At 37.6% G+C, this 15,422-nt stretch overlaps 1 protein-coding gene across 3 annotated transcripts in view; it reads right to left on the bottom strand.

Annotated features, from left to right (window-relative positions):
- Window positions 1-15,189, bottom strand: part of LOC137273457 (prostaglandin G/H synthase 2-like) — a 28,081-nt gene extending 12,892 nt beyond the window's left edge. The window contains exons 1-3 of one of the 3 annotated variants that reach the window (XM_067806155.1): window positions 15,009-15,189; window positions 14,625-14,726; window positions 3,093-3,174 (exon numbers count right to left, since the gene is read on the bottom strand). In XM_067806155.1, the coding sequence (XP_067662256.1) occupies window positions 3,093-3,162 (70 nt within the window). In that variant the 5' untranslated portion in view covers window positions 3,163-3,174; window positions 14,625-14,726; window positions 15,009-15,189. Of the gene's footprint in view, window positions 1-3,092; window positions 3,175-14,209; window positions 14,596-14,624; window positions 14,788-15,008 lie in introns of those variants that run through there. The other 2 variants (XM_067806154.1, XM_067806156.1) reach the window with 2 other exon arrangements.
- Between the last annotated feature and the right edge of the window lie 233 nt (window positions 15,190-15,422).

Raw genomic sequence — 15,422 nt, 5'->3', positions numbered from 1 at the left:
CAGGTAAGGGGCCAGGTTTTGGTTGGGATGGATGAGATATCAGGTACTGAGTTGTTCAAGTTGGGTGTCTACCATTAAGGATGGGTTCAATGGGTTTGGGTTCAAAATGTAGGCTGGTGACCCCCCTCAGATACGGTGGAAATACTGAATGGGGAATATTTATCTTGACCCAAAAAATACAGTTCATAATAAATGCTTGCAAGGTGATGAGATTTCTTTTCCGGCTATTTATGGAAAAATAGATTCATATTTGAGTCATATTAATACAAGGAGCTCCTTTGAGGAGGGGGGGTATAGATAGTTTATGACTTCCTTAAAATCTCCTGGAGATTCATGATCTGTTTCTCGCCTGAAGCACATTTCAACATCCCTTTCATACATTCAGATTTAGTTCCCCATTGTGATGTTTGAATACCATTATCTGTATAAGACATTCACATTTAGTTCCCCATTGTGATCACATTTCTTTGTGTCAATAAGTGATCTTTTCCCAAATCTGAGAACATTTTGTGTATAGATGTTTCCTCAACACCTGTGTATAGAGGCTTATGAATATTCATGATGGAGTATGAAATTATAATCCTCAACAAGCTTCAGGCGATGATACATCAGATGTGGAGAATGAGACCGATTTCTTTGTTTTGTTTGTTGTTGAACGCCACATTTGGCAATATTCCAACTATATCGTGGCAGTCTGTAAGTAATCAAATCTAGACTAGATGATCCAGTGATCGACAGTATGAGCATCGATCTATACAATAAGGATACAATGACATGTGTCAACCATGTCAGTGTGCCTCACCGCCCAATTCAGTATCTCTGTTAGCATGGGTTGCTGATGGGCAATTCTAACCTAGATCTTTTCTTTCCTGATGTTTATCCAAAACAGATGGTTATCATTTGTGCGTAGGTGGATATAGTCTATATTCTCAAAAATGTGTGAGTGAGTTTTGTTTTATGCCACTTTTAGCAATATCAATATCACAGCAGGGGACACCAGAAATGCACTTTACACATTGTACCCATGTGGGGAATCGAACCCTGGGTCTTTAGTGCGAAGAGCAAATGCTTTAACCACTAAGCTAGCCAACTGTCCCCTATAAAAAATGAACAACCTTGTTTAAAAAAAATGAAATAAAAATCTTCATATGACTTTGTAATGAAAGTGTTGAGCCAGTGTGGAATGGCTTTACAACATTTTAAAATTAAAAATACTCCTCCATGTTACAGCTAATCCAGTTTAAATGCAAGGAGAAAAAGTCATATAATCACTTATCACCCACACAAATTCCTTTCATTCCGACATGCAAGGAGATTATGTTAAAGGGATTTACACTGTTGAATGCAAGTGCATGTCTCTCTCTCACTGACAGGTGTAGAATACCCTTGTATCTCCCTACTGAATACATGGAGGAGGAAGTTGTATACATCCCAACTCATGAATGGGTTTTCCTAAAGTTTGCGGCTGAACAAATCTGTATTTATTATCTTTATGGTCCCTTTAACCCAGTGCCTAAAGTTCAAGGTGTGTGCAGTATTTGAAAATGATTAACCATGCGTTAATTGGTTAAATACAGGTTTATCCCCCATTGCTTACAGATTACAACTGCAACTATATATAACTTAAACTGCACTGTTGGTGATTTTTTTTTAGTTTTGCACATTACGTACTTTTCATAAATACCTGTTCATTGTCAATTATTAATATACAGGTGCGTTCATGCCCCTTTAACACTCCCCTTTGGTGGAACCAAAATGGTGTTTCACTTTGTACACTGCAAACGGAATGCTTTTGTATTGTGACAATATGTCTTTAAAATTCAATAAAGTTATGAGATTAAATGAAGGAGAATCTTCCATGGTGATGAGGACGGTGAATGACAGCTTAATCTACAGATAAGGGTATGAATGAAATCCCAGCAATTATTGACGTTACTTTTAGGGAGTTGCCCATGTGAAAGGCTTACAGGTCGTGACATGTGAGGCGACGCCCATTTATGTGTGGGACACCCACTTTCAACTCTGTGCTCCCCATTTTCAGCTATGTCCTCCAGCTAATCCAAGTGCTCCCCTCCTCTACTCCTCCCTGTGTGTTACACGGCTCACAGTGTGGGTGCTTTCTATGCATGGAGTGTGAAGCCTTAAACGTCCCAAATACTGGTTAGAATTCATCTTAAGTAACCCATGCTTGTAAGAGACGAGTAACAGGATAAGTGTCAGGCTTGCTCACATGGTTGAGACGTGTCATGTATCTTTATTGCTCAATGTTCATGATGTTGATCACTCTATTGTCTGGTCATGACATTTGCAGATCGTGGCCATATAGCTGAGTGAGGCATTAAACTAACGCTTTAACCACTGGTATACCTACCCGCATGTTTTAAAGCCATGAGAACTATGTGATACATTTCGTCATAAGTTGCATAACATACAGTAGTTCCAAAATCATCTATGATTGATTATTAGAAAATGTGATCAACTGCATGGTCGTCTGGTCGCTGCAACCAATCTTTAATTATTTTAATTAATCACATCACCAGTAATTCGCATGGCCATGCTCAAACTTTAAATCTTGTAATACAGGGCCTAGATTTTCGAAGCTGTCTTAGCACTAAGATAGTCATAAGTTAATGTTACATTGTCCACTCTGATGTATTCACAAACTGATGTACTCACTGCAGTCTATGCATGTCTATGACCTGTGAAGGTCTGGGGTAAGATACGTCTTCAGCAACCTATGCTTGCTGTAAAAGGCGACTCAGTTTGTTGTAAGAGGCGACTAACAGGATTGGGTAGTCGGGCTCACTGACTTGGTTGGCACATATTATCGTTTCCCAACTGACGATCGATGTTCATGCTCTTGATCACTGGATTGTCTGGTCTAGACTCAATTATTTACAGACTGCAGTGTAAAACTAAACTTCACTCACTCACTCACTCACTCACTCACTCTGCATATCTATACTATGTCAAGTCCAGATTGCCACCATTTAAGAAATGAAAAAAGTCACACTTTTATTATATTTTATGAAAATGAGTTAATAAGATGTTTCTTTTCTGAGACTAGATGTTAGCCTATGGTGAAGTCTTACCTGCACTGCTGTAATGGGAGTACACAATCACAACTACAGCCAGAGTCAACAGATGACGCTTCAGATGCATTGTGGGAGGTTTCTGAAATAGAGATGTGATATAATTGAAGCCAGACAATTCATAGTTTGTTCAATGTCACTGCTTGTATTAACAGGACTATTACCTGTACACAGTAGCATTAGTATGAGCTGTAGTTATATGCGTTCCCCAATACACTTATGTAATGCAGAGTCGCAAACAGGTACCCTGTTTTCAGATTACATGGATACTTTTCAGGGTGATACAGTCATAATACAGAAGGCTGCAGCTTACTGCAGTCTCACTGACTGCATTCACTGACTGACTGACTGACTCACTCACTGCACACACTCACTCACTCACTCACTCACTCATGGAGCAGTGGGGCAGCCTAGTGGTAGAAGTATTCGCTCATCATACTGAGGACCTGGGTCTAGATTTCCGAAGCTCCATTAGCGTTATAGTGGCAAGTCCAGTACATTAACATCAATTTATCAATCTTAGCGTAAAGAGAGGTTTGAAAGTCTAGGTGTCTATTTCCTGTATTCAATGTGTGAAATCCATTTCTGTAGCCATCCCTGTGATATTGCTCTAGTTTTGTTAACTCCATTTACACTCGGACATTTAATTTCACCATTTACTCTGTCCTTCCATTGATTCACTTTGACTGATGCTGACTACAATGCCCTGTTTATTACTCACCATTATATAGCTGGAATAGTTTTGACACTAGCCCTCTCTCTCATTTGTTCTCACTCAATCTTAAGTAGACAGTTTATACCATGTTTGTTTGTCCAAAATTACCACTTAGGCCCAGTTACTCACTGTATCTTGTCCAGACAGATATTATCAGAGATAGTTAAAGAGCAGGGACTGCCTGACTACAGAGGAATCCCCATTGCAGACCAACCTTCTTCAACATGCTTACGCCATGCCTACTCAGTAAGTCCTTTGTAAAGGTTACCCTACCATTTCCATCCATTCCCCTGAAGGCAGGCGTGACATGACATACAAGTACATCTCACAGCACATCCTTCCACTCATGGTTTTGCTGCAGCTACAAGAACAGCAGTAGCATGTGTTGACTGTGTACATCAAACAGAATGGGACATCTAGCATCACCTGAATATTTACCCTGCACAGCCTAACCTAGTGACTGTTTTCTTACCTTATAAGGTTCTTATGGACTGAAGGGATAGCCTTGTGGTTAAAGCGTTTGCTCATAACTCTGAGGTTCAATGCTCAACATTGGTTCAATGTGTGAAGCTCATTTCGTATGTCCCCTGCCGTGATATTGCTGGAATATTGCTAAAAGTGGCATAAAAGTTGCTCACTTACTACAAGTTTCTTATACTGAACAAAAAGGCTAAGGAACATTATTTTTGTGGATGTGTTTTTCAGTAAAAACTAGGCAAACAATTCCATAAAAAAATCTACATAAATATTTTTCTTTCTCCAGTTTTATGTGTATTGGAGTTATATGGTGGTCAATTATTGTTGCTTTGATATATAACAATTTCAGCTTGCAGAATATATTAATCTAATATGTTTGAATTAATGGATCACATAGTGTTTTCTAAATACACAGATGTACCGGTATATATTTCGAAAATTAATCAGGGGCCCATTTCACAAAGCCCTTGTTGGCCTAAGATCTTGTAGCTTTACATGTAACATTCGTACCTCCTATGTTACAGTGTTATTGTAAAATTCAGGTTTAAAAAATGTGTAATTGCCCATCCTGACGTGACAAGCAGAAACGTTTGAAGACCTGTGAGGGGTTTAGGCTTAAAATTCAGTTGAAGCAAAGAACACAAGAATGTCTAGGACATGAAGAAATCATTTCTAATAGACCCCCTGCTTACCATGCTTACTGTCAACAAACTATAATTTTCATATCAGGTTTTCAAAACCAAATAGACAGATTGAAGTCCTGCATGTTTTAGGTAGGGTATTATGCTAGTATGTAAATTGTTAGTTCAGGACTTGGTAATGGAAGACAGGAGATCAGTCTACTTGGAATGGGCCCAAAAAAATAACAGATCACACCCAACCAAACCATTTCCAACCTGTGTTTAGTAGCAAACCAACCTCAGCAGTTTGTGTCATCAATGCTTGACAATGTTACAGGTTGTTCGCATGGGGCTATGCAACCATATCAGGTATAAGTTACTGTCATGTCCAGTTTCAAATACCAAGGGGCTGAGAAACAATGAGAAACAAAGTGTGACAATGGATCAGTCATGTGGTACACCTTGTAGAATGTGACATATGATTACTGACTTGTCACTCCTTGAACAATGGGACACAGGATCAGTGACTTGTCACATCTGTACATGACACAGGATCAGTCACTTTCATACATGGTACAGTGTGACACAGGATCAGTCACCTGTCACACAAGTACAGCATGATACAGGATCAGTCACATGTCACTCCCAATACAGTGTGACACAGGATCAGTGACTTCTCACACCTAGTGCAGTGTGACACAGGATCAGTCACTTGTCACACTCAGTACAATGTGACACAGGATCAGTCACTTGTCACACCTGGAACAATATGACACAGGATCAGTCACTTGTCACACCCAATATATTGTGACACAGGTTCAATTATTTGTCACACTTGTCAACTCCTTGTTGCACCTTCATAGCATATATATAACTGGCTGTCAGCATATATTCACATCACAAAAGGTTCACTTTACATATTAAGTTTAGACTCCAGCCCGCTAAACAGCATCTCTCCCCAGTCACACTCCCCAAATATTGACCATGTACTCATGTGCTTAGACAACTGTCGCAACGGCTGATCTCTGTTGATGTTGGGCGAGTGAGTGCTAAAGAAGCAATTCTTTTCCTTTCAAATCAACTTTTTATGTAATTCACTTGGTGCTAATGTGTCCAAACAGTTTTTTTAGGGTGTATGTATAGTTTCAAGTTGTGTTTGTGGTATATATTGTATTTAAGAAGGGTGTCAGTTGTGTATCCAGTGCAGAATAAACCACTCAAATTAATGTTCTAAGCAACCTTCGCCAGCAGTATTTGCAGGCAATACAATACCAGCCTTAACATATTTTACCCATAATGGGATTCAAACTCGGTTCTCGGTTTTAGGGGGCTGTGGGATAGCCTAGTAGTTAAAGTTTACACTTGTCACACCAAAGACCCGTGTTCGATTCCCCACATGGGTACAATGGGTGAAGCCCATTTCTGGTGTCCCCCCACCATGATCTTGCTGGAATTTTGCTAAAAATGGTGTAAAACCCAACTCACTCACTCTTTGGTGTTGCAGGTGTACACTTGAACCAATAAGCTACTCAACACCATCCTAGCTTATGGGTTACATGTGCAATACAACCATATGTCAGTGCCCTATGTTCTGTTTTAAAGAGTAATTATATGAAGAAATTAAGGGCGAGATGTTAGAGTGGTTACTTGCGTCCCTGTCTTTACCATATGGTTCCAGGTCAGTGTGGTTCAAATCTCATGGTTAAATTTGTGTATTTTGTTTTATTCCTAGCCTTTCTTACTTTCAGCAAAGTTTTCAAAGAAATAAAAAGGGTTTCCTCAGAGGATGTTTATTTCAAACTTAAATTTTTTATAATGAAGTTTAAAATGGAGACTTTGTGGATGGAAACTGAATTATTTCATTTCATTTCCTGATACATTGGGTTTCTTTTGCCTTAACATCTTCTCATTAAAGTCCTGGCACATTGTGAAGGAGCTAGACAACAAATCCTTTGAGCTTAATCGGGAATTATGAAAAGTGGTTTCAAAGCATCATGTCACATTAATTTCTTTAAACCTGCAAAGTCACCAGCACTCCCACAATCATTGTGAAAACCTTCTAATCTTGCTAACACATTTCTCTCCCCCATGTAGAAGTCATCAATACATCCAGTTGAGGAACATTGTGTTTACTAAGCCATAAAGATCTGCAAATGAGCCACACAGTGATATGACAATGGTTGATAAGCTGTATATCTCCCAAGGGGCTGTGGTCAGGTGCAGGTCATACAGTCAACAATAGTTCAGTAGCAGTCAGACACTCCCATTCCTTAGGTTTAATGTGCCAGCATTCCGATCAGGATAGGATGGACACAAGACAGATGTATTCCACACCTTGGTATGGTCACCAGGTGCTTAAATGATGGTGAAATATTCTACATTATTTGCCAACAAGGCATTTATTTCTGACTGGTACCCTTGAAGGTCCGGGGTAGAATAGGCCTCCATCAAACTATGCTTGCCATAAAAGGCGACTATGCTTGTCGTAAGAGGTGACTAACAGAATTGGGTGGTCAGGATCGCTGACTTGGTTGACAATATAGAAAGAAGGGCAACCTGTCCCGAATATCCCAGGCATTCCGGACTAAGTGACCTGCAGCTATTCAAAGTAACATGCCAAGTAAAATTTCCTGTTTAGATGTTGGTAAATGCCAGTGCTGGAGACATGAACCCTGCCCTTCCTTCAGTCAAATCCTGGATCCTGCAGTTAATGTGTGTGCAGAATTGATAGCAACCTATGATGGCAATCAGGACATGCTATATCTTATAAATGAATATTCCAAGCAGCTTAGATTTGTAACTATCCGGTTGGACTAGTGCCACAGTGGGTATCTCAGAATGATCTTCTTGCTAATTGTCTGTTGTATGTTTATGTGAACATATAAGAGTTACGATCATTATAACATTGTATCTTTATGTTTATATTTGTAGTGTATAAAATATTGCCACTGATCCTTAATGGAACGTCATGCAATAAATATCTTATCTTATCTTATCTTATCTTATCTTATCTTATCTTATCTTATCTTATCTTATCTTATCATTTGTGTTTTATGCTAACATATGGGAATTACAATCATTCATAAGTTTTAATATGTTAACTTAGGGAAGTAATGATCAGTGATAAGTTTATGTTGGCATATGGGAGTTATGATCATTTGTAAGTTTATGTTGGCATATGGGAGTTACGATCATTTGTAAGTTTATGTTGACATATGGGAGTTACGATCATTTGTAAGTTTATGTTGGCATATGGGAGTTACGATCATTTGTAAGTTTATGTTAACATGTGCAAGTTGCGATCATTCGTAAGTTTAGTTTAACATATGGGAGTTGTTAGTTATCATCATTCATAAGTTTAGGTTATCATATGGGAGTTATGATCCTTTGTAATTAAGTCCAGGTCAACATATGGAAGTTACGATTATTTGTAAGTTTATTTTAACATATGGGAATTACCAAGCTGAATATCACTACCTGTGGGGTAGTGGTCATTCGTCATTCTAAAGACACAAATTGCAAAGCTGGAAAACTACACTCACTGAAAGACATTACACTCATTATTTTAAAGTATTCAAGTTACGATGACCTTAGAGTGTTAGTTGCGATGTAAGACAGGCACTGGACATTATTACTAGACACTAGATACATCTTACTAGATACATCACTCAGTGGCTGTCATAGTGTCAAGGGCATCACCGCTTATGGTGTCCAGTAATTGCCCCTTACTTCCACAGCAAACATCCCACAGTGCTCCTTGTTCAGACATATTTGTACCTAATGTCAATACACCACTCACCTCAATTCAGTATGGTTTGTTGAATCTAAACAGTTGCCTTTACTAAGCTGATATTTATGTGTTGTAATTAAGGGAATAGTGTCGTTGAAGGGCTGGTCATGAAAGTGAGCAGCAGGTATGTTTTAAAAAATTATCAAATTTTTGGTCACTCTTCAGAATGTTTAAGATTAATAAATATATTTGCTTTTAAATTTCAAGATCCTGACACTATTACAGTATTATGTATATGTAAATTGGGTACTAATCTGGTATCTTGATTCTAAGAATGTAAACTTTTTTCCACCTTGATCCCTGATATTGTATACCATCTCGTATGGTCTCATTCTCCAGACTACCAATCAGAATCATCGACAGATCCGGTTGTTCAAGGTCCTGCCATTAAATATTCTGCTTGGATGGGTTAATGGCATGTGGTCGATGTGTTTTCAGGGTCGCTGGATGTTTCTGATCAACAATTTTTCTTCCTTTCAAGGAAAGTCCTTGTTCTTTGTGTTGTGGTAGTGTTAAAAGAGGCATAAAACAATATTCACTCAAGCATATATCCATACCCATTATTCGGTTGATTTTATATATCACTAACTTTATTAAATATACCACTCAAAATAAGTTAAGGGACATGTCATGACAGATAAAATGTAAAAGAAGTGGGTGGACCCTAATCTGTTTCAAATAGTATAAATACCACACCCAGTTGTCACCTGATGGAGATTGACAAGTCTGACTACCAGTCATAAATGCAATTATTCAAAATTGATTGGCCATTTATCTAGGTAGTTCTGCGTGGAGATTTAAATGGGATTATTTTGACTTACAGCGTCATCTTAATGTGGCCAGTTTTAAATGGATTCCCCTCAGGGAAACTTAGTAAATCTTTGAGTCAGTCAGCTGACTGGTGGACCTCTGCTGATTACTGCTGTCAATAATGGATTAGGTCAGTCAATCAGGTTGATAAGTTGCGCCATAATTGACCGTGATTATGCTTGAAACTTCCTAAAAGTACTTTTACAAATAGTGTATGTTCAGTTTTATCCATACTTGTTATGAAACAGAGCTCCAGTTATGGACCATATTGGCGTATGTACGAATAAAAAATATGCTTGATATGGTTGTAAATGATTTTGAAAACTTGGCAGATATGCACCACAGCAATGGTGTAGGGTCTTAGAATCAGTTACATATTTATTTTTCTGAAAAAATGTTCTTATTGTTTATTGACCTGTTTACACAAGAGTAGAAATGTTGGGGTGCATACATGAAAGAAAACACAGGATTACTGATACTCTGATAAAATCCATGCAGTACTCTAAATGGACTCTTATTGTTTGTCAGTACTGTTATGTTGATAACTTATCAGGAGCCCTGTTTTGACGCATTAATTTGACTAAATTGACGTTAATTGCTGTTATATGTCTAACCTTAATTTTGAGAAAGTTGAAAAGAATATTATTTCAAACTCAAAGTTTTAGATTGAATTTTGTTTTGAAATTCTTTAACATATGCCACAAAACGGTGAAATCTAAGAACAGCTTATAAAGTGATAAATAATAGCAAGTTTAGGCACACCATAAAAACACTTCTTGCATAGATAAATTGCAATACTATTTAACCAGGACATTTTCTTGCATATGCAAATTAATTACAATAGTGTCCTAACTGTACCTTCATCGTGACTGACATTAGAATCTGGTGGTGTTACGGAAAATCTTGGTTTGTGTGTCTTTTGATATCAATGTGACATCAGTCAGACTCTAAAAGTTGAAAAGTCTGAATTATGCTAATAGCTTTAACCCATGAAGATCCATGTTAGAATTGATCTCTAGTAACCCATGCTTTTGTAAGAGGTGACCAACGGAATTGGGTGGTCAGGCTTGCAGACTGGGTTGACTCATGCCATTGCATCCCAGTTGCGTAGATCGATGCTCACACTGTTGATCACTGGATTGACTGGTCCAGATTGTTTACAGACAGCTTCTTACAGAACTTCTTCATCCATTCTTAACACATTAGCTACATTCAAGGTTGAGAATTCTTAGAGCTACGAACATTTCCAGATAAGGGCCCAGGTTTGGATGGAAAATATCTGTCATAACATTGGACGGAACGAATGAATCGTTACTGTTTGCCATGATTAGTCTGTTTGAAACATTAGCAATTTTGATATTGCTGACGACCCATGAAGGTCCGGGGTAGAATAGGCCTTCAGCAACCCATACTTGCCACAAAAGGCGACTATGCTTCTCGTAAGAGGCGACAAACGGGATTGGGTTGTCTGGCTGACACATGTCATCGGTTCCCAACTGCGCAGATCGATGCTCATGTTTTTGGTCACTGGATTGTCTGGTCCAGACTCGATTATTTACAGACCGCCGCCATATAGCTGGAATATTGCTGAGTGTGGCATAAAACTCAACTCACTCACTCATGATATTGCTGACATGCCTAAAGAAAACATTCACTTGTAACTTTACATTTCTTATTTCAATAATATACTCAATTCTGTTGTTAAAGCTGTTTGATGGAGTTTTACACATATATGATCAAGACTATTCATGAAGTTAATCATTTCTCACTCAGGTTTTTGTTTGTTTGTTTGCTTTTTTGTTTGTGTATCCTGTTTTGCGAGATGCTTTTACTCTAGACAGAAGAAATCCCTGAGGTGTGACAATCCCAAGGTGTAACCTGCTTCCATGGTTTTGTCCTTGACTTTTCCCAGTCATGGTTGACTGATTCTAAAACTGGGGAAACCCAGGGAATAAAATTACAAGTGTTAAACATATTTTGACTGACTTCCACAATTTTTTTTAAACGTAAAAAAATCAGAAATAAATATTATATATATTACCAGTATTACCTAGCACACATATATTCTCTTGACTCTGAATGTTGATGGAATACATCTTTACTAACACCACTTAAAGAAGATATGTCTTTACAAATTGTATATGTGTTGAATATTTTCTATGTTTTGTCATAAAGAATGAATTTAGGAAAACGTAAACATTTTAGTTTGAAAGTTCATAAGTGAGTATGATTTTATGCCACTTTTAGCAATAGTCCATCTGTATTACAGTGGGGGACGCCAGATATGGGCTTGACATATTCTACCCATGTGGGGAATCAAACTTGGGTCTTTAGTGTGATGACTAGCCTACCCCAATGCCCCATTGAAACATCATGATATACTTCAGGTGTTCATGTGATTGTTACATTGCAAACACAAAATATTTCTATTCCCTAGGCAACCATTAGTTGTGTGTAAAACATCATCAGATATTGAAATATAGACAAAAATTCAGTGGCTACAAAATATATGCACAAGAATATCCAAGGATGCAATGTATCTCTAGTCAATAAACATAATCCAGTTATCACCATTAACACATACTACTGTCAGTGTCCAATTTTCTTAACACATCCAATTTTGTTAACAAAACTGAAATCACATCACGAGTCATGACGTCACACGTAGTGTTGTGGTCTCCTTGAAACATACATTTCATGTCTGGGACCCTCAAAAAGAAGTGACCCGTGAAGGTCCCAGGGTAGAATAGGCTAAAATATAACTAAACTCACTCACTCACTCTTTCACTCAAAAGAAGTCCACAAGATTCTCAAGCACCATGTTATTTCCTAATGTGCAGCATTTTTTGTGAGTTTTGTTTTTTTGTTAGGAATCAATTATTAATCACTCACAAATACAAAACAGATAAATCATCAAATGAATTTTTAATTAATTTTTAATCAGTAAAAGAAGCATGGATGGTTTGACTGTAGAGAAAAATTCCATCATTGTTATCTTTAAGGTAGTCAAGACTCCGACCCTCCAGTGTTAAAAAAACAAGGGTTCTCCTAAAATAGGGTTATGTCAATATACAGAATCCTCCATAATCTCCTCATGGAATCTGGGCCAGTGCTTGCTAAGTGATAAGTACATAGTTTCAGGGTGTTTCGTAAACTTCAGTTATGTCAGCCCGGTTACCAGATTTCACATGGGTCTTTTTACACGATTACGCGGGAATGTTGTAACCTGAAAACTTAATTTACAGCTTTATTGTGTAGTTTCTCCAGAGGTCTTTCTTGCCGTATCCATGTCTTCTGTGCTGGTTTATGTTTTGACACAGTACATTTTCATTTACAACAGAAGTGTTAAATTACATGTCAAGCACTGATTTTTAAGAAAAAATTATGTGGGGATTTATCTGAATCCACCAAAGTGTAAGTTTGCAACAATTTAAAGAGATAATCATGTTGTCATTGTAATAGTACCACTAAGAGGAGGTGTTTTAATTTCACAGTATTGCATTAAGTCAAGTTTTAAGATAGCTCTCAATTAAAGAAAAGGGCACTTTTAAAGCTTGATTTTGAACAATAGAATAATAATGTTGTCATTTTGCCAGCTTAGAGCATCAAGATTAATATCTTACATGAACTCTTGTCTGAATCTTCCGATCAGATACTACAAGCGAGAAGCGAGTTTTGCTGGCAGTGCGTGATGTTTCCCCAGGATGGGAAAGGCCAAGGTTGTTGTTTAAACACATGGCAGTTGTTTTCCTTGTATATGTGGGCATGTTATCTCCGCTGCTATAACCCATTGTAAATCACCCCCAAATGTCATAATATTGTCAGTTTGTTATCTTCATTCTAGGATCTACTGGGAGGTAAGAATAATTCAACACCAGTTATACATAATCAGTTATACACCAGTTACATACACCATTTATACATAAACTGTTAATATTACATCAATTATGCATACACTATTTATACATAAAGTTAATATACCAATTACACATACACTAGTTATACATACATCATTTATACATAAAGAGTTATACACCAGTTATTCTTCATAAAACACCACTCCCTCCCTCAAATTCTGTACAACATGTAAATTGCATTATAACAGCTGATTTTCATGAATATCTGGAAAAAAAAGACATCATGTTTGCTCTGAGCCAGGTACACTTCATCTTAACTACAGTGGCTGAATGGAACACGTAGGTTTCAATTCCATATACCCTCTGAATATATGACCGTAAATGTTCCTTTATGAGGGAAGAGAACCCAGTTTGATAAACCTAAACTTACATAAAAACATCATGATTTTTTTTCTATATAATTGCACTTTACATCAGTGATAATTAATTTGTCTTTACATTAACACCTTAACTTTTGTTCTCTGATGAAGAACCCCTTTTGAAAAAAACAAAAGTTAGATGAAAAAAACACATAGTTTTTGTAATATAACGGCACTTTACACCAGTGAGATTTAGAATTGATATAAAACCTTAGTTCAAAAACAAAATTATTTAATACGTATTCTTATTTGTGATTCTATATTCTAAATATATATTTGTGCTTTCAAAGTACATTTTAAAACCAGAAAATGCTAACTCTGTTAAGAATGTGAAATATTCATAAACACCATGTTTCAAACAGTTACTGTTTAACAAGCCTATCGGGACATTATGGAGGACACGCTTGAACAACACAATACAACACTTACCTAAATATGATATTGTAAATCCAGCCACTCGATGAAAATACAGTGAAAGTGTAAGAGGAAAACTTTGTCCAACACTGCCCAGAAACAACCTTTAGCACAAGGAGTATTTCCCACAATCAAGATTCCTAACTTTGAGAGTATCCCCTCCTCAAGTCTCACAGCTCCTAATGCTAACCCACCTCTGTAGACTAAGGTTGGGAGACGTCAACATTCTAACACTAGCATTCACCTAGCTAGCAGCATGACAGGTCAATTCTCGTGGCTATTCAGGTGTGCCATGTGAACCTACAGGCTATCCACAAATACCACGACTTATTGCTGCAGCCAATGAAGCGCTACAGCATGTCGTACCTCCTCATGGGTCAGTGAGCATCAATTCAGGATATGCCCCAACGTATGTATAAGCTGTACTTACCGCTATGTCAGGGTGAAAGGTCTGCTGTTCTGTTTGTCCAGTTGTTTCCGTCTAAAACTATCCACAGCTGCTTCTTGCTTGCTTGTTCAGAGAATGTGATTTCTGAAATTTGTTAACAGTTTCCGCACAGGTAAGATTAGGACTTTTTGTTGAAATGTTCTCACTGAAATAAAAGTTTGACTTTTAAATGGAATGAAATTAAAATATTTAATTTCAAGACAAGTTTTAAACAGTACCATAAAATAATTTATGGCCAATGTGTTAAAGAGTCTTTGATATATAATGTTTAAATATGTACAAAAGTAAATGAACATAATCACTATGTATTAAAGGCTGACGTAGTGGTAATTCTACTGGTGACTGAAGCCGACCGACTCTCTGTACCTTGTATTTCACGTGGTTGTTTAGTCGTGTGGTGCGTGGTTTATGGTTACTCTCGTATGGTAGTAACAGAAGGCAACCATTATATATACACATAGCAGTGAATGCATCTAGGCGGAGACTCAGTTAGTGAGAAGCATCAGCTCCTCCACACGCCCACTCGGTGACGAGGATGTCCTACTTCCGGCTGATCCCTTTACCTCACATCGTGTAATTCTCATATTGACTTGTGGCTCCTCCCCCATATTTGGAGTTCCCCTCATCCCCCCCACCCCTATCCTTCATTCCCTCTCTCTTCCCCTCCCCCGATTTACTTTACCTTAATTATTGTTGCACATTTAACAGTCTTATCTAAGCTTTTGTGGGTATGCCTTTCTTGCAAGATCATTTTTTGTTATTTATTCATGATAATTGTAT

This window comes from Haliotis asinina, chromosome 2 (assembly GCF_037392515.1).
Source record: "Haliotis asinina isolate JCU_RB_2024 chromosome 2, JCU_Hal_asi_v2, whole genome shotgun sequence".
NCBI lineage: Eukaryota > Metazoa > Mollusca > Gastropoda > Lepetellida > Haliotidae > Haliotis > Haliotis asinina.
The sequence above is the reverse complement of the archived record's forward strand: the minus strand, read 5'-3'. Positions and strand labels throughout refer to the sequence as shown.